The sequence below is a fragment of the Brachyhypopomus gauderio genome, chromosome 13 (assembly GCF_052324685.1).
Source record: "Brachyhypopomus gauderio isolate BG-103 chromosome 13, BGAUD_0.2, whole genome shotgun sequence".
NCBI classification, from domain to species: Eukaryota; Metazoa; Chordata; class Actinopteri; order Gymnotiformes; family Hypopomidae; genus Brachyhypopomus; species Brachyhypopomus gauderio.
This window is the reverse complement of record NC_135223.1, coordinates 13,953,538-13,972,472: the sequence shown is the minus strand read 5'-3', so window position 1 is coordinate 13,972,472 and position 18,935 is coordinate 13,953,538. Positions and strand designations below refer to the sequence as shown.

The window sequence follows — 18,935 nt, the reverse complement described above, 5'->3', positions numbered from 1 at the left end:
TTTGTATTTCTTTATTTGTGTAATTTCTTTTTCAGCTTTAACCGGCTAGACTTGCCACCGTACAAAAGCTTTGAACAGCTCAAAGAGAAGCTGCTTTTTGCAATCGAGGAGACGGAAGGATTTGGCCAAGAGTAGAGAGTGGAGCTTTGCTAAGGCTGTTCACCCAGTCAAGTCAGGAATAAAAAAACACAAAAAAAGGAAAATTGCACAGATAACTACCAATGTACATAAGCTATTTTGTCATTTTAAACCAAATCTTAATCCAAAACCTCATTTAGCAATCTCAATAACATTATTCCCCATGATTATGCAAGCATTTCAGCTTTTTTCTTATCTCTTAAAAGCGGAAATCTAAATACAATAATAGTCTTTTCCTTTTGGCTGTTTTTTAAAAGGGGATTGACAAAAAAAAATCAGAGAGGATTTTATAATTAAACCATACGTACAGCTCTAGTTTTATAGAGCTCTTAAAGAGTGATTGTAGTGTTCAGTCTGGTGCCTGGGTTTCTCTCTTCTGTTTTGGGATGTTTAGTTGTGATTGTGCTGCGCTTGCATGGCTGTCTCCAGAACAGATCAAACCACCCACCCTCCATCCCAGCACACCACGCACCACATGCACCCATCCTCCACCCCAGCACACCACATCCACCCATCCTCCACCCCAGCACACCACGTCCACCCATCCTCCACCTCAGCACACCACACATCCAGCCATCCTCTATCCCAGCACACCATGCACCACACACCACATCCACCCTGAAGGCCTGCGTACAGTATTGCTGTTGTCACTTTAGATTAAAAGTATTTTTCCTCCAGTCTGCTGCTCACATTAGATTTCATATGAATGCAGTTGCCTAGTTAAGAGAACAAATCCCCAAGGAAAAGATGGATTGCTTTTTTTGTCCCCTCTTTCACCGTCTCTGCATGTCCTAGACCTTGAATTATGTTGAGGATTAAATAAGACCCCTTTAATCGATCACGGGCTACTGTGGGGGAAACATAAACAATGGTAGCATGTTTAGACATGGTCTGTTGGGCCAGATTGCTTGTCATAGAGGTCAGAATAAAGCAACAAGAAATCACTGTTCTACAGTAGCTGGCTGCTTGTAACAGCTGGAAAGCTGTAGAACATCTTCAGATGGACTCACTCATAGCAGGAACAATCATAAGGAACATCACCCAGTTTGACCATAGCTAAGCAGTTGGCCTTCTCCCCTCAACAAGCAGTGTTGTGTTGGCTGGTGGAGTGCCTGTCGTTGTGTAGAGAGTATACAATGGAACCATGTCATTTTATGCATTACTACTATCAAATTGAAGTATCATAATTAAAAAATCAGTTCCTGCATCTCCCATTGCCCCATTGAACTTGCAGGCCACACGAGTCTGGGCTATGAATGGGGCTTGGCAGGTGGGGGGCCTGTGGACTCCCCCTCAGGTCTGAGTGAGTGAGCCTGCCCTCCAGTCTGAGCGAGCGAGTAGGTAGTAGCCGTCTTTCTGGTGACGTCTGCATCTCTGGTCCTTTTGAATTTGTTGTCCACAGTGTTCCCCACCTTTATCATTTAGTTAGTTTATATAATTGTCAGTTAGGTTTTGTTTTTGTTACAATTGATAAGAGGTAAACGGGCAGTTTGGACTGCAGAAACAGTAGTGAATACCCAACAATTCATATTCACACCTTTTTAAACATATGGTTTTGAGGACATATTGTAGTTTAAAAAATATTATAGCATCCTCAATTTAAAACAACTTGTCCTTAAATGCCATAGTGCAATTTACTTGTGCATTATGACCTCTCACATTTTTTTAAGTGCATATATTATTTAGGTGTTTAAGCAAAATGCCATTTCCAAATCAAGTTACCTCATCATTACTTGGGTGGCAAGAGACATTGCCACTTTTAGTTAAGGTTTATAGGCAGTTATTGGTTGAAATAATTTTAATGTTCATGTATTACTTCACCCCAAATCTCAAATATATTACAATGGAATACTATGAAATAATACTTGTAGCTATTTAAAATTAGTTCCCTAAGACAGTCCAAGGTCTCTGCTTCAGAGACTAGAATTCCATGTGCTGTTTAAGATGGGTTGTGTCTCTCTTGTATTTATTAAGTTTTGTTTTGCTTTTTTTATGTGAATCTACCAAAATCTGTCTCTGGTGCTTTGTGTCTGATGACCAGAGCAAGGACAGGCCATTTAAACAAAGGAGTCTGCCGGCCAGCTGCTGCTGTTGGGTTAAATCATTACGGTAAAATTTCATTGCTGTTGCTTAAGTTCAGTTCGTTCATTAGATTTGTATATAAAGAACGTGTGCTACTCCTGACTAAAGAAAGATGCTGTTTAAGATCCAACTCAATTGCTTTTTATCTGTGACTATTAGCTTAAAACAGCAGCAATTTCTAAGTAAACCTCGTCACCGTGGTACTGTGCTTCCATCTGAACTAAAGGGAAAAAATTGTATGAAAAAGATCCTTATTATAGTAAAGTACTTAATTGGTTGTTTTGAGCAGCGTCAACAACGGGCTCTGTGACGCCTTGTTCACGTCAGATGAACTGTAACATATCATGTGTAGATAGACACTGTAAACACCTACACTGTACAGAGCGCTCACAGCTGGAGACCATATAGAATACTCATTTTTATTCCACTTTTCCCATTTTAATATATTGATTTATGGCAAATGGAAACATGCCCTCTATTTTTGTGCAGCAGAAAGTGAGGAGGGAGGGTGGGGCATTTTGGCTGTTCTTATTTTAAGATCCAGCCCCCCCCCCACCACCTTTTCTGTTTTTATTTTCTTTTGTGGGAGGAGAGGGGGGTTATTGGTTGGATCTTGCCTGTGGAGAGAACCATATTTAATAAATGTATATGACCATCTTTATATTGAATTTGACTTTCATTCATGTATTGTGTGAATAATCAATACTAATGGAAATGAATTTAATTTTGCCATCTCCAACATATGTAATGCGCTTTCACATTCCACTTGGGAATGTGTAATGCGCTTTCACATTCCACTTTCAAATATAAATATATAATTAAAAGTCAAAATTAGGCATTAAACAATTCCATTACACTTAGTAACTGGATGGTTAACTAAAACCAGGCTACGTCCTGTCGAGCTAGCTGTACAGCATGACTTATAGATCTTTATTTGGCAAGTACATTAAAATATATATAATTCACAAAATAGCCTGAGGACATCTTGAATCAAAAAGTCTGTCCTGTGGAAGTATTGGAGAATTGTGGAAACATCTGTAAGTCAAACCAAGAATTTTATAAAGCAACACTTAAGCCATTTAGATTACCCTGAATGCTGAAAAATAAGTGTTTAAAGGTGCTAGAGCATTTACATTTGGCTTAAAATTACTGATTTATACATTTAAAAATAAACTAAATTAGATGCAAGGTATTACATTCACATTTCTATAATGACTGGATCCTGTTTATGAATCTCTTAATTAGCCATTGAGCTTCTTAAGCAGATCAAGTGCTTCTTTATGAACCTGTTTGTCTTCTTCTGTGATGGCGGGATAGTCTCGTGCTTTGTGGAGCCAGGCGGCAGCTTTGTCCTGTTCCTTAAGCATCATGTACGTCTTCCCAAGCATCAGCAGATTTTTGCTGTAGAAATTTGGGTCAACTGAACAGACGGAGAATAATGGTGTTTTCAGCCCTCCATTGACCTCTAAAAACAGGCCTCGAGATAAATGTGCTGAATTTTGAGCAAATGTTTTTATACTGTACCTTCCTCAGCTTTCAGGAAAAATCCTAGAGCCTAAAAATGAAATGAAATTGTTACGACAATATATAAATGATTATGGACACATTTAAAATGTCAAACTCTAATGAGAATCCTCACCAGATTCAGATTTTGTTTGATCATACATGTATATATGTAAAACAGCAGCAACATGTAGTGGCACTTTCTGTGATAATGAAAAAAATGAAATGTGCCATATTTGTCAATTGGGAATTTACACCCCAATCGAAATTTGTCCTCCGCATTTACCCATCCGTACAATTAGAACACACACACAAACACACACTAGTGATTACTAGGGGGCTGTGGTGCACACATGCCCAGAGCGGTGGGTAGCCCTAGCCCGGCGCCCGGGGAGCAGTTGGGGTTAAATGCCTTGCTCAAGGGCACCTCAGTCATGGCTAATAGGAATAGTAGCTATTATAAATCATTCTTTGCATTTTACCTGTTCATAAGTAGCTGTTGGTGGGGATGCAAAGATGACCTCTGCTACTTTGCGCTGATACCATGGCAACTCCGCAAAAGCAAAGCACCTGAGAAAGGCAAACAAACATAAATACACCCTGGTTCAACATTTACATTTTAAATACTTAAACATTTACTGGTAAGGCATACCATACCTACCAGTAACCCAAGATATGGATAGATGTTGCATCTTTTGGATTTAGCTCAACAGCCCTCTGTGAAAACACCCTGCTGTTACAACACGGCCTTCTGACGGCATTGTCCTTCTACTTCAATATGGAAAAGATTAATATTCCACATATTCCTATTGCTTACCTCCAAATGGTCCTTAATGATGAAGGAATTTCCGATTTTTACCTTGATCCCTTCATAATCTCCTACATCACTTAGGCATACAGCATACCACTTAGAAAAAACATACAAAGAAAATAAGTTATGAGACACAGTAATGTAAGGAAAAACAAGTTTTCACTGCAGCTCACTTATTACTTTGTGTGCAGCGAAGCAGGATTCATTTTTCTCCAGGGCCTTCTTGGAGTATTCAAAAGCCTCGTAGGTCAGCTTTTTCTTCTGCTCTGATGGAACGCTGGGCAGTAAGGAGAGATCCCGTAACGCCCGAGCCAGCCTCCACAGGAACTCTGCATCATCACTAGAGAGAATTGGCACCATGAAAAGGGCAAGATGCATATTTTACTTACTTCCCTGCCATCAATAGGAGAAACAATGTATATAATAAAGATGAACATAACGAGGCTTGTGAATCGCTAAGACCCAAAAAATTGTTTTAGCACAATTTTAGAAACCACTAACTCATGTAGCCTATCTATTGACCTGGTGCAATAAACCTTAAGCACGTTCTCTGCCTTACACTCATTTAGCAATTCTAAAACACACTTTTTGCAAAACATTACACACAGTTCCCTACATTTGACACAATATTCAAAATTTAAATCCATGTGTTTTCTTTGGAAAACACTGCCACACCCACATACCAATTATACAAACCCAGTCCTCACAGGAAAAAACACTAACTTAAATACACTAGGAATTTATACAAATCTTTAGAAATTGAAGCCTGATCCCTATCAAAGAGGCAACAAGTTTCTTATCTTGGTTTGCACAACAATGGATTCCAGTATTACATAGAGATGACGATGAAGAGCATGGGAACGAGGAAGAGGACGAGTGACCATAGCAGATGAGATCAGAGCCGCTCTGGGTGACCATGTGGTTAACCATGCGTTGCATTTTCTAGAGGTAAAGGGTCCAGCCTAATCTGCGCTGCTACACTGTAGCTTCATCCAGGCATTTTGAAATGAGACTAGATAAGTAGATCTATCCTCTATACAAGGGCTATTCAACTGGCGGCCCACGGGCCAGAACCGGCCCCTTAATGAATTTGTACCGGGCCATGGCCCATCTCCCCATAAATAATAATAATAAATATTTGATAAACTGCTGTAAATATCCACCGGACCGGGTTCTGGTGCTTGTCAAACTAATTTACGTTCAAATTTATGTTCGCGAATTTACGTTCGACATCCATTCCGCAGCCAATGGAGAAAGCTTGTGGTGACACTGATGAAGGAGCATGCCAGGGGTACGTCACTCAACAAGGTACTGCCCCTGCTGTGAGATCTTGTGGCCAGACCCAAATGTGAGATGAGATGCACTGTAATTTTGTATGTTGGAGTTACAAGCCTATTGTTTTTTTTCTCTTTTTTTTTGTGTTTTACAGTATATACAGAATGTGTTGCTGTACTGTTCATGGAAAAACAAAATAAACCTTCCCCTAGTAATTGTGTTTCACTTTACGATGTAAATGTACTGAATATGCATAAAAAACTACATTTGTGATTTTCATGAATACTATGATGTATCGTTACAGCAGACTACACACTGGACACTCAAAACATGGTAGTAGTGTTTTCCATTTGCCCCATCAGTGTGTAGCTGTCATATAATAAAGGCTGTTCATCTAATATTTGTGTGTATAGTTTGAAAGCAAAAATCTGATTTTGGCAAAAGTTGAAAGAGTTTTTGATGAAGCGTTTGTTTTTTCCAAAAGTGTGAGATGTTTTGTGTGTGTGTGGCTTTGGCTGTTGTGTATTAAGTTGTGACAAAAGAAATTGGGTCTCAGTGACCCAAAACTGTAACCTGAAAGGAGATTGAAGGTAAACCTCATGCAAACTTTGGTGGTCATTTAGTACCATTTAAAATAAACATGTGCAGCCTTATTTACACTAATGCTAAAAACGATTAAATTTGAGTTTATCTGGGTTTTCTGACTTTTCCAAGTATTTCCAGTCATTTGTTTGTGCAGCGTGCACTTTTAAGCATCAAGGGCACATGTCAGCATTCCAGGTAATTCCCACCACCTCCAAAAAAAAAAAAAAAAAAACCAGAAGCAACCAATCAGATGAATGGGACAGTGGGTCTTCAGTGACGGTGGTAAACACGCAGAAGAGATGTCGCAACAGCGAATGCAGAAGGTGTTTTATCATTGTAATGCATTATTCAATCATTATGCCAAATAAGTCATTAAGTTAAACCACAGTTGGGTGACAGATATCACGCTATTATCCTTGAACCAAGGAGCTGTGTGAATGCACAAGGGGGATACGCCTCAAGCTTTTCACCATTCAGAGAGAGCTCTGTGAAACCTGCTTCAGCAATAAGGCCAAATCAGCAGGCTGCCACTGGAGTATCTCCAGGTGGAAGAAATCTCAGTTTCAAAGTCTCAGTGTTCGTGGGGGTAACTGTGCGATTGCCCAACCATAAAACCACTTCCACACCTCAGTTTGAGTTTACTGTTTTTGATGACACCAGGCACAGAATTATCAGTATTTGCTAGTGTGGTAGCTAACAGAAAGAACATGGTTGCTGAAGTCTGGCTAGAAGAGTTAAGTGGCCCTGGTGTTGGAAATAAAGTGACAACTATTCATTATTTTAGTTCACTTTGTGTCTAGAGATTCTCACAATAAAAGCTTAAACATTAGAACAGGCCAGTGTTAATGCAACCTAGATGTTTCTAATTATGATAAAGCTATATGAATATGAAAAACAAATGGTGATCTAAAGTCTTGAAAATTCTCCAGGGATGTGAATATTTGTTGAGTAATGTCAGGTCTTGGCCAGTTTTAGCGGGCCCTGAAAAGAGACTTTGTCTCAGCTTTTCATCTCTCACAACCAATCAGGGCCACCTCTTAGGGCACTGTGGGACGCTGTCCGCAAATAACACCGGGGCTCCCCTCAGTGTCGGTCACTGACCTTTAGTTATGACTGTGGGGCAATGGTGGGGAAGAAAAGACAAGTATTTACCTGTCCTTATACTGAAGCAGGAGCTGGTGAAGTTTCTCTGTCTCTCCACAGCTGTATAAGTAATCAGCCTTTTCTAGAACTTCTTCGGCTAGTGGGGAAGAGAGTGGAGTTGACATATATGAATTTAATCTGACAAACCAGGAGAAAACATTACATTTAGCTATACGTACCTTCAACGTGTAAAAAAATAGATGTGATTTAAAGTAATACCTCTGTCAAGTGCGAACACTGCTGCCACACAGGGCATCCTCCTGTATGCTTCATATCCCAGGTACGTTAGTGGAGGTAAAGTAATCAGGAATGTAGTCTTTTTAGCCTGCAGATGGGGGGGGGGGGGTACCAAACAAGGGAAAGAATATTCACCAATAATTCCTGGACTCCCAATGTTGATTTGGAAACATATTTATACACATCTATTTACAACCAAATCTATAGTACCTATAGAATTTTTTGAACTATTCCCAAACATCCAACCACATTTTGATTGCCAGATTATAGGTGTCAGTGTCAACATTGTATTGCTTCCTATATTAAATGACAAAATTACTAACTAGGTCAGAGTTCAAAGTAAGATTGGTAGCCACAGTGAGCAAAACTGAAACACGATGACAGGAGACTGTGTATTGCAGGTTTTACAACAGACCGGTCTGGAAACATCTGTAGCCTCTCGTTTGAAATGCGTAAAACACAGTATAACGTTACACCTATCGATCTCTAATTAGATAAGAAGAGCCATAAAACGGTCGATCGACTCTGAAAATCTTACTGCTGTTATGGTCCTCCGAAAAGTGCCATACTGCTGGTTACTAATTCTTATTCTGTTCTTCAGGTGTCTATTCGTCCCCCGTGCAAATAACCGAAAAGGAGCGATCACCGACATGCTTCTCCGGTTCTGGTCACTGGTATCTAGAACACGACTGATGCCGAACCTGAAATATAAAGGTAGTTCGCTATCGATAAACCGCCGTCAAACCGGAGAGTCTATAGACCGCTCCAAAGCTGGGTTGCCACATACTCCACTTAACCCCCCCCCCCCCCCCCCCCCCCCCGCTGATTTGAAGAACCCAAGTTTAACAATGCGACGATACATATACAAACAATACATTTTGACATATAAATGTGAAAATAAGCTATTGTTATCATATCCGACCATGAACGTTCATTTGGTGCAACAATTCATACAAGTCGAGTTTAATCTATGAAAATGTAAACTTATAGCACTATGAGAAATTAGCCACATCTACATAAGCTGTCCGACCGAGTCACATTCAGAAAAGCAAGGCTCAGAGAATAATCCGTAGTTGACAAAATAATTTTTCAAAATAATAATTTTTAGGCCCTTTATCTTGACTGTGTGGAATCTCCTTGAAACATGCTCTTTGGCTCTCCTGCCAGTGGAGCAGGCCTCCATCCCAGACCAGGTGGACAGTTGGTTCAACCTGTCTCACATGAGACTATAAGGACAAACATGCTTGATGTGTTTATCAGGAATATTCTGCTTGTAGATGATGGAGAACCTTATGGACAACGTCTCCAGCATTTAAAGAGTGCAGTCTGAGCATCAGTGTGAAGGAAAACAACCGTAATGAGCAGTACTGATCAACTCTGCTCCATCAGTCAGCAAGAGTGACGTAGAGGTGATGCTTGACTTCACCTTCCTGGGCTCCTCTCACAGATAACGACCACCACCAACACTCCTAACAGGAGAACTAGAAGATCTCTACACTTGTCAGATAGACAAAGAGAGTGTGCAAAAACAGCAGGATGACACTACAAACCAAGGTGACCATCTGCAGGACCGGCGTCAATGCTCTGTTGTTATATGGCAGCAAAGCACCCGCCCTCTACTTACTAGATTATCACAAAAGTCCGAGGGCCAAGTGCTAGAGACATTTTTATTATCATCATTTTGACAAACACTTCCTGTGCCCCAATATACACCTCTGACAGTGCTGACTATTTTCCTGGCAATGTCCGTCAATAACACTATCAACTGTACCAAGCAGCAGTTGCAAAAGACCAAGTTTGTTTTATTAATGTACATGTTGTAGGGTTACATATTCATGCATTTTTACCTGGACTTGCTATCAACCAGGGGCGAGGCTAGGGTATTTTTAGTGGTGCTAGAGCACCACCGTGAAGTTGCTCAGCACCCCCTGGCTCAACACATTTTTTAAATATTATATTATGCAAAAACCTTGCTCTGCACCTGCGCAATACTTTGGTATTGTGCCTCTGTGAGCACTGGGGGCTGGGCACCCCTAAAGACCAGATCCTAAAATCGCCCCTGCTATCAACAAAAATGTATTAACGATGTCCTTGGATGAACCATAGATATCTAAATGCTTGCATTTTTTTCAAACTTCCAATACGCAAGACATTTCTTTGACGCCTAAAAAAGAAACACACAACACAGCATGTTTGTCCAAGGACCGACTCGCAATCGTGGGTGGTTTTCTTAGATATGGCAACACGACGTAGTGCTTTGAATTTGTTATGGTCCTCCTTTACGTAATATCCGGAGTTATTCTGCGCTTCTAAAATGCCGTTTATAAAGTGGGGAATGTTTTATATCATTATATGTGAACAGTTCGAAATACGAAACAAGGCTTTTTGATCTATTAAAAACAGGCTCGCTACTTGAAGCTTCGTTTATAGCCCATGTGGGTGATTGTGGAGAGGTTGCTTTGCTCTCAGGGAAGAAACCGATTTCATTTCAATTGAGAGACATCGTACAGTAAAAGGAACCATATATGTAATGCTGCAGCCCGGAGCCCCGGTGGGCGTGGGTAAAGGGCGGAGCATGTGTCAATCATTTTCGAATGCAGCCAATCAGATACTACACTTTCGTTGTCAATCAATTTTTATTAAGCCAATTATCAGCCAGAGTTAGCTGTCAATCATTTTTTACTGCAGCCAATCTTAACAGATTTGCCAAAAGAAGGCGGAAACTGCACGGAGAAGCTCTTTAAACAGAAGTATATGCCATTCTTGCACAAAAGTAGCTGAATAAAAACATTAGAAGAGCCATGACTTTAGACATTTTTAAATAAAAGTTTAAAATACTTCTCACTTGTTATTCTGGAACGGCACTTTATTGTTTTTTTTTTCCTTTATTGCACGTATTGCATCATTTACATCATATATATATGTGGCGAGTGTAAATTGTTAGCTGAGGGAAGGTGTAAATGGACACAAATTAAGTATTATATCGCGATCGATCGCCAAGTATAAACGCCTCCGCCGAGCAGCGCGTTGAGGAGCGATTTCGATTGGAGGATCGTGCTCTATTTTTTATTATTAATTTTTTGCTGATGCTGGTCCAGCGTGTCGCGTGCCACTGATTATGCCTCGGCGTGCCAACGGTGGCCCGCGTGCCATAGGTTGCCTACCCCTGCTGTAGAGCCTTTGAATATTAAAACCATTGTAGAAATTAAGCTCAGCAAGTAAAGTAAAAGAAGGACGCGATCACACAGTCTCATTGAAAATGTAGGAGTTAATGAATAAAGTGCACCAACGCAAAACCTGTGACATAATCCAAATAAGGTTTGAAGACTAGTATTGTTTTGATATAATCAAATGACGATGGAGTGTTGGAGTTATCGGACAGAGTTGATCAAATCAGAGTTAATCCAACTCAATGACTCCCGCAAAGATGTAATTAAACTCTGCCCACGAATTTCTCTTGGCGAAAGATACACGGTGAGCATACGATATCTAGCTAGCTCTCCATAATTATGACGATTAAAAGCAATGCCTGATTATATAAAAAAATACTGGTCTTCAAACTTTGGATTTGGATTATGTCACGGGTTTTGCGTTGGTGCACTTTATTCATTAACTCCTACATATTCAATGAGACTGTGTGATCGCGTCCTTCTTTTACTTGCGCTCCATTGCTGGTCACATCTGAACTTAATTTCTACAATGATTTTAATATTCAAAGGCTCTACAGCAGGGGTCGGCAACCTATGGCACGCGGGCCACCGTTGGCACGCCGAGGCATAATCAGTGGCACGCGACACGCTGGACCAGCATCAGCAAAAAATTAATAATACAAAATAGAGCACGATCCTCCAATCGAAATCGCTCCTCAACGCTCTGCTCGGCGGAGGCGCTTATACTTGGCGATCGATCGCGATATAATACTTAATTTGTGTCCATTTACACCTTCCCTCAGCTAACAATTTACACTCGCCACATATATATATATGATGTAAATGATGCAATACGTGCAATAAAGGAAAAAAAACATTAAAGTGCCGTTCCAGAAAAATAAGTAAGAAGTATTTTAAACTTTTATTTAAAAATGTCTAAAGTCATGGCTCTTCTAATGTTTTTATTCAGCTACTTTTGTGTAAGAGCGGCATATACTTCTGTTTAAAGAGCTTCTCCGTGCAGTTTCCGCCTTCATTTGGCAGATCTGTTAAGATTGGCTGCAGTAAAAAATGATTGACAGCTAACTCTGGCTGATAATTGGCTTAATAAAAATTGATTGACAACAAAAGTGTAGTATCTGATTGGCTGCAGTCGAAAATGATTGACACATGCTCCGCCCTTTACCCACGCCCACCGGGGCTCCGGCCTGCAGCATTACCCTTCTCAAAGGAACAGTGGAGGTTCTACACCAGGGCTGTCAAACTCATTTTGGTGGCCGCATACAACTTAATCGGATCTCAAGGGGGGCAAACCAGTAAACTCATTACAAAATTACATGGAACTAACAAGAAGTCCACTTTTTTTCTTTATATTAGTGCAAAGAAGTAAATTATAATAAAAAGCTTTATATGAAATGAATTGTCCTTTTACTAAATATATTATGAACAACTTTCTACTTTTACTTTTTAAGAAAAGTATGTGCAATTTCAACAACACTTTTACTCAGGTCAACATTTATTTAAGTGCATTATGCATACAAACTGATCACAGTGACATTTTCCACATCTGGGAAGCAATTCTGAATACATGAACTTTCCTTTTTTTTTTTTTTAATCTGACACTATGTCCACTTTTTTATTTTTTGACAAAAGAGGGTGCTATAGTCAACAGAAAACGTGTGTAAAGCGATAGAACTGACTAAAACACTGACAATATAGGAACTGCAGATTTTAAATAAAATGGAGTTTATTCTTCTTTAATAATGCAGGTTTATTCTACGGGCTGGACTAAACTCCCTGGCGGCCCGGTTCCAGCTTGCGGGCCATTTGACATGCGTGTTCTAGACTGTCTGATCTGGGGGGTTAGGGCAGACTGGGACCAGTAGGTCTGTTAGGGGTCAATTACTTTACTTACCTTATGGTGCCGGCATTTAAGAAGGAAAAGTAAACATTCAATATTAATCAACATTTTATACAGTTTTCTGTTATAAAAAAATAAATAAGTGATCACCATTCAATGCTTTAACTTTTGTGTTATTTGCTTTACAATATTAGCCAATTATAATAATGAATGATTTATCAAACTGTCTTCTTGCTTGTTTATGCCGCTCAGACCGTGCATGAATTGTAAATCTCCCTATTTGTAAGTCACCTCCTAATAAATGGTGGAACACAGCTGCTGAGTCAAATACTCCTTTTTGGGGAGGACTGAAGTGTCTGCATGCTGCAATACGCAGTCGTATTATTATTATTATTTTATATTCAAGCCAAGGGTGGATATTGTATCAGTTCGCCATAACTGAATTCTCGTGTTTCCAAAATAATAAAGTTCCAAAATAATTGATGTCCATCAAAGGGGCGTGTGTATTTTATGGGAGAGACAGGTGGTTCAAAAGCCAGGAAAATAATAAAGGACCACATTTTGTCCTCCAAATTTACCTTAATGGACTCAGGCCATTGAAATATGAAATATCATAATGGTTGTTTTCCTATGAATGAATTTGCACTATTCTGTGCTTAACTGCACTTTATGGAGTATATTTCAAATGTTGCAATTATTTCTTCATGTGTGGTTTGTTTTCTTGTTCAGGTAGATTGCCAAAACTGAATTGCCCTTTGAGGATAAATAAGGTTGTCTGAATCTGAATCACTGCTTCTGCAGTACATTGTGCAAAAATTCTTATTTGCTTATTTTGTATTTTCTAAGAAGTCTAATATTGTATTACTTTCTCTTATTCTTAGTTATCATTATTTTAATACCTTAGTTTATTTCCATATAATTTTTTAGTTCTACTCCAAATGCTCTAATCCAAGCTTGAGTAACTGTGTTTAATTCTTACCATGTCAGTCTGAGTTTGACAAGCTTGGTAAACAAATACAAACACTCCAGGGGGCTATTTCACGAAGCGTTCGTGAAAGTGGTTCCACGAAAGAGGCTAGACTTAAGCCTCGTTCAGTTACTACAGCAACATATATGTTTGTACAAACCTGCTCTGTACCAGGCTAGAGTTTAGGCTTAGCTTATGTCATAGTCTCGCCATCTGGGAAACAAAATCGAGGAACAAGGTTCCACTGCAGTTCTATCCATTAAATTGCTGTGGATGTAGCATATCATATCTTTATACATTTAATTGAGTACTGTAATTATTAGTTTGGAATGATTGCAGGTTATTATTAAAATTATAATTATATTTTGAAATGCAATTTATATTTCGATCTTCAGAGTACATATTCATCGTTAATCAGTGAGGTTTTTGTAGATTTCAATGTATTGGTTTAATCTTATCAAATTTAGGTCAGTGTAAAATGGAATACAGTGTCTAATTGCAGTTATGGTCCACAAACATACATTAGCATAAACTCAATCACAAAAAATACAATTCTTTGTACCCGAGTATTAATAATAACTGAGTAATTTAGGTGAAGATACTTTACTTCCTCTTTTGTGCTCAAATTACAAGCAAATCATATCACTCAGCAATTCACATATGTTCAGTATAAATAATGTAAATTTGTGGTTAACTTAATGGTGCGAAAAGGGAATGGATACAGACAACTACCTTATCAAGATTTGCATACAGGTGATACAAATAATCCAAAAGGTAGGCTATAAAAAGAGCAGCTAACAGTGAAGGCTGATTGACCATGACATGCCCATTTGTAGAGAATCCAGTAGATGAGGGAGCGCGTGTAGTGCGCAGAGCATTCATGCTACCAGCTCCAAGGTCATTCCAGGACAGAACAGATCCACTGGGCTTTCCGGATGACTACTTATTTGAGCACTACAGGTTCAGAAGACACAGTATTATATATCTCTGTAAATTATTGGAGCCATATATTAAGACCACTAGACATAGTAAAGCTCTTACCAAACCCCAAACGGGCTGTATCGCTTTGCGCTTCTTTGCCAGTGGCGCATTTCTGTACAGCGTTGGGGATGCAGAACATCTTAGTAAGGCAACGGTCTGCTGCGAAATTCGAAAGGTTTGTCTTGCGCTTGAGCGCTTCCTTAATGTATTCATCAAATTCCCTGGTCAGAGGCATCCTTCCCCTAAATAAGCCTTTTTCAGAACAGCTGGTATGTATTCATGAGAAGTAGTGTTGGTTTGATCAGTAACATGGAGTTAAATGTATATAATTTAACAGACTCTTATCAGCACTTACTGAACTGCTTTGTATTTATCTTGATCAACTATTTAATGCTAAAATTAATTTAATTCAAAATGCATTCAATTCTCCAGGATTTCCAAATGTCATTGGTGCTATAGACTGCACTCACATCCGGATAAAGGCTCCATCTGGACCCATGGAGGCAGACTATGTGAATTGAAAATCATTTCACAGCATCCATGTACAGGTACATGCAAGTTTTGCCTACCCAACAGAAATGTTAAAGCATGTCACTCCATGGGTTTGAACAACTTTCACCCTTTGTCACTTTTGCCATCGTTCTAGATGGTTTGCACCGGTGAATATCTATTTTCCAACATTGAGACAAAATGGCCCGGCTCGGTGCACGATTCAAGAATATTTCATGCCTCCTCACTGGCACAGATGTTTGCCCAAGGTAAGAATACTCCAACCACACAAAATGGCCTCAGTGTTTAACTCTACTCCTTATAATCATAGGTGCTTTTCCTGGCTTACTGCTTGGGGATAGGGGTTACCCCTACAGTGGCACAGTGGCGGACTTAGCAATTTGGGGGCTCAAGGTGAATTTAGCTAGGGGGCCCATCAACATTAATATGCGAGAAATAAGTTAGCTAGTCAGGGGACCCATACAGTGGGCTGCAGTGGGAGGGGCCCAAGGCAGTTGCCTAGGAATGCCTCTATGCAAAGACCACCTCTGCATATGCCGACCCTACAACAGATGCAGAGAGAAGGTTCAATCGTGCACATTCCAAGACAAGGGCATGTATTGAGATGGCATTTGGACAGTTAAAGAGCAGATTTAACTGTTTGCGCCATCTCAGTCACCCCTGAAAACTGACATTGTATCAGCCTGTGCAGTTTTGCACAATGTGGCAATACTGCAGAAAGAAGAAATGCCAAGAGTGCAGTTGGAACAGGAAGATATTTTAACTGTAGACCGGATGGTAGAGCTGTGAGGGACATGTATGCAAACACTTACTTTAGTTAAGAGAATATTTTGTTTGCATTGGTTCATCAACACATTAGCATGTGTTCTTGTTGATGACGGACACATTCAGAAACTTCATTGAAATAATGTCAGAGCGGGGGATATAGGAGGCGAAATCCCCCGCGGAGTTTTTATGGTAGTGGACCCAAGTGCTTGTCCATGTAATAACACAACAAGCGTGAGAAAACTAAAATACTCAGAGAATATTCAGCGCGGATAATGGAGAACTGAGTAACCGCGGAAATATTCAACGCAGATAACACGGAAGAACAGAAATACTCGCGGAATGAGATCAACGCGAAAAGCAGAAAAACCAAACCAAAGAGCAACGTTGCACAAATGTAACTGGCAGGCAAACGCCGCGAAGAACAAAACTCCCTTCCCCAAAAACCAAACGGACAGGAAGAATAACAGCGGGAGGAAAACTTAAGAGAGGCCAGGGAGCGGCGCAGGAGGTAAGTACTCGAGAAGACAGTAGAACAGAAGAACAAAAACTCAACCAAGACTGAGACAGGGTGGCAAAGCAACTGAGAGAGAGAAGGGGCTGGAGGTTGGCAACAAAGACTGCAGACAACTCAGCAGTGAGACACTGCATCTGTCTTCCTAATAAACCCAGGACAACAGGTGCAGGCCGTCACCGCTGATTGGCCTGAGGTCTGGCTCGTGGGCTCCTCCTGGTGGCGACAGAAGGACCCGCCCTGGAGCCAGCCCGGACAAATAAGTTCAGTTAGTGGCCCTCCCCCCTCCCCCCTTGTTTCTGGCTTCTGACATATCTGACATTGTGGATATTGTGCATGTATGTACATGTATATATGTATTCTTTTTATTCACTGCCTGCAATCTTCTATATAAGCACTTTGCCAGTATTAAGTGTTTTGTTTAATGAACACAACTAGGAACTAGCACCCTTAGGAATTAGCATCAGCTGGTGCATTTTGAATGCATTACTCTGTGAAAAACTTTTGACACATTGAGAGCAGGAATAAGGTTTTTCTCCACTGTGAATCCTCTAGTGAATTTTAAGTATGCAGCTTAACTTAAGCTCTTCCCACATTGAGAGCAGTGATTAGGTTTTTCCTCCACTGTGAATCCTTTTTTGAATGCTAAAATGTGTAGCTTGACTACAATTCTCCCCACATTAAGAGCAGTGATAAGGTTTCTCTCCATCTTCACAAGAAGCTCCAGAGGCACGACCACTGCTCCTCACTCTTCCTCTTACTGTGCTCCACAGGAGTCTTCTCTGTATTCCATGAATTAGAACAAAACAATCAAGGTAAAAGATTTTCATAAATTAACATAAACTCTAATATGTTTGGTGTCACTGTTTTTTTCAGTCAAAGCTATTTCATTTGCAATTCATATTTTATTAAGAATTTGTAACTTTCAAATGAAATCCTACCTGATTGTGTCCAGAATTAGTTATTAGGTTGTGCTTAAAATGGTCAGCATGAGTAAAACTCCTTGATAAGGTTTTCCCATGTGAGCTATCTGGTGTCTCTTATAGTGTTTGATTTCATAATATTTTTCAACAGTTTGAGCTTTTCCAATGTTTTATATAGAGTCTGATTTTATAAGATTTGTATCCAGTGTCCTACTGGGATAAAACAAAGAAAATGTAAATTTTGTAATAGATTAGCATTAATTATATGTTTAGTATCTGCTTCCTTCACTTCAGTTTCTGATAGAAAGACAAAATCACAACACGATAGTTTCATTTTAACAAAATGGGGTGTTACTAAAATTGGAGCCACCTTGTACATTAGGGATTGGAGTTTGGCAAATGTTTTCACCAAAGCTACTGCCAGTTTTTGTCTGGTTCAAATTTTAGTCTATTTTTTGAACAAGGGACACACACAAGTGCTTGGATGTGCTTAGGTTCCTGTCTGCATGGAGCACTTTTCTGAGCAGGTGATGGCTGATTGTGCCTGCTCTACGTTCTCGTCTCCTCGTTCTTTACACACTGAGCCCTCACCACAAGATTCATCGTCGCTGCATGTTAACAAAGCAAACAAACGCTGAGGTGAGATGAAAGTCATCTCACTGCTCCAGTTCTCATCTGTTTTATGAACTACAGGAGATCGTTGTGACTCCAGGTTGTCCGTCTGAATCACAGCCACCAAGAGTCACACCCCCACCCCCCTTTTGATCTAACACATGTTCTTACTTTGCTACTCTGAAACACCATTCGCAGATGCACATCTTTGTTGGGTCCCTATTTTCTACTTCTATGACTGCACAAATACTTTGTTTTCAGTAAAATACAAACTCTAGACATAACAATACAAACTGGTAAAGTCAATTAGATTAAAGAGTCAAGTAAAATACTTGCGAGTACTCAAGAAATCAGTTAAGCTGACCAATCAAATGAGACATCCTTGGGAAAAGATTTGAGTCACACTGATTAAAAGGGAGAGGAAACCAACCAAACCATTGCTGTGCCAAGGTGTGATGATAATTCTGAAAAAGTCACATCACCCCTACAGAGTTGCAGACCTCTGGCAGCATCTGGGATAAATGTACATACATCTACAATCAAGCAAAACATCAGTAGACATGGCATTCATGTGAGAGTTGCTAGAACGAAGACTCTGCTCTCAAGAAAGAATAAAGTTGCCCATTTAAACTTTGCCAGCACTTGGACAAACCAGAGGCTTTCTGGAAGATGAGGCCAAAATTTATATTATTAAGCCACATTCACAGGCGCCATGTTTGGAGAAAAGTCAAAACACATATAAAGGGGAGAATCTCTGTCCAATAGTGAAGCATGATGGTGGAAATGTGAAGGTCTGGGCCTGCTTTTCTGCCTCCGAACCTGCACAACTCCATATTATCCAGGGAACCATCAATTCTCAGACCTGTGGTTAGGGTTAGG

At 39.9% G+C, this 18,935-nt stretch overlaps 2 protein-coding genes across 7 annotated transcripts in view; one reads left to right on the top strand and one right to left on the bottom strand.

Annotated features, from left to right (window-relative positions):
• wwp1 (WW domain containing E3 ubiquitin protein ligase 1) overlaps positions 1–2,877 on the top strand; it is a 33,879-nt gene extending 31,002 nt beyond the window's left edge. For all 5 annotated transcript variants that reach the window (XM_076971107.1, XM_076971104.1, XM_076971106.1 and 2 more), the window contains exon 25: positions 36–2,877. In XM_076971107.1, coding sequence (XP_076827222.1) covers positions 36–135 — 100 coding nt within the window. In that variant the 3' untranslated portion in view covers positions 136–2,877. The remainder of the gene's footprint in view (positions 1–35) is intronic.
• Positions 112–8,550, bottom strand: rmdn1 (regulator of microtubule dynamics 1). 2 transcript variants are annotated; one of them, XM_076971110.1, is made up of 10 exons: positions 8,313–8,550; positions 7,757–7,862; positions 7,547–7,634; positions 4,715–4,874; positions 4,541–4,630; positions 4,385–4,440; positions 4,206–4,293; positions 3,745–3,775; positions 3,507–3,640; positions 112–2,837 (listed from the first exon to the last, which is right to left on the bottom strand). In XM_076971110.1, exons 1-10 carry the CDS (start codon positions 8,424–8,426, stop codon positions 2,820–2,822), a joined length of 885 nt encoding a protein of 294 aa, XP_076827225.1. In that variant the 5' UTR covers positions 8,427–8,550; the 3' UTR covers positions 112–2,819. The 2 variants fall into 2 exon arrangements, with proteins under 2 accessions (XP_076827225.1, XP_076827224.1); XM_076971109.1 differs by lacking the exon at positions 112–2,837 and having other exon boundaries at positions 3,124–3,640.
• Between the last annotated feature and the right edge of the window lie 10,385 nt (positions 8,551–18,935).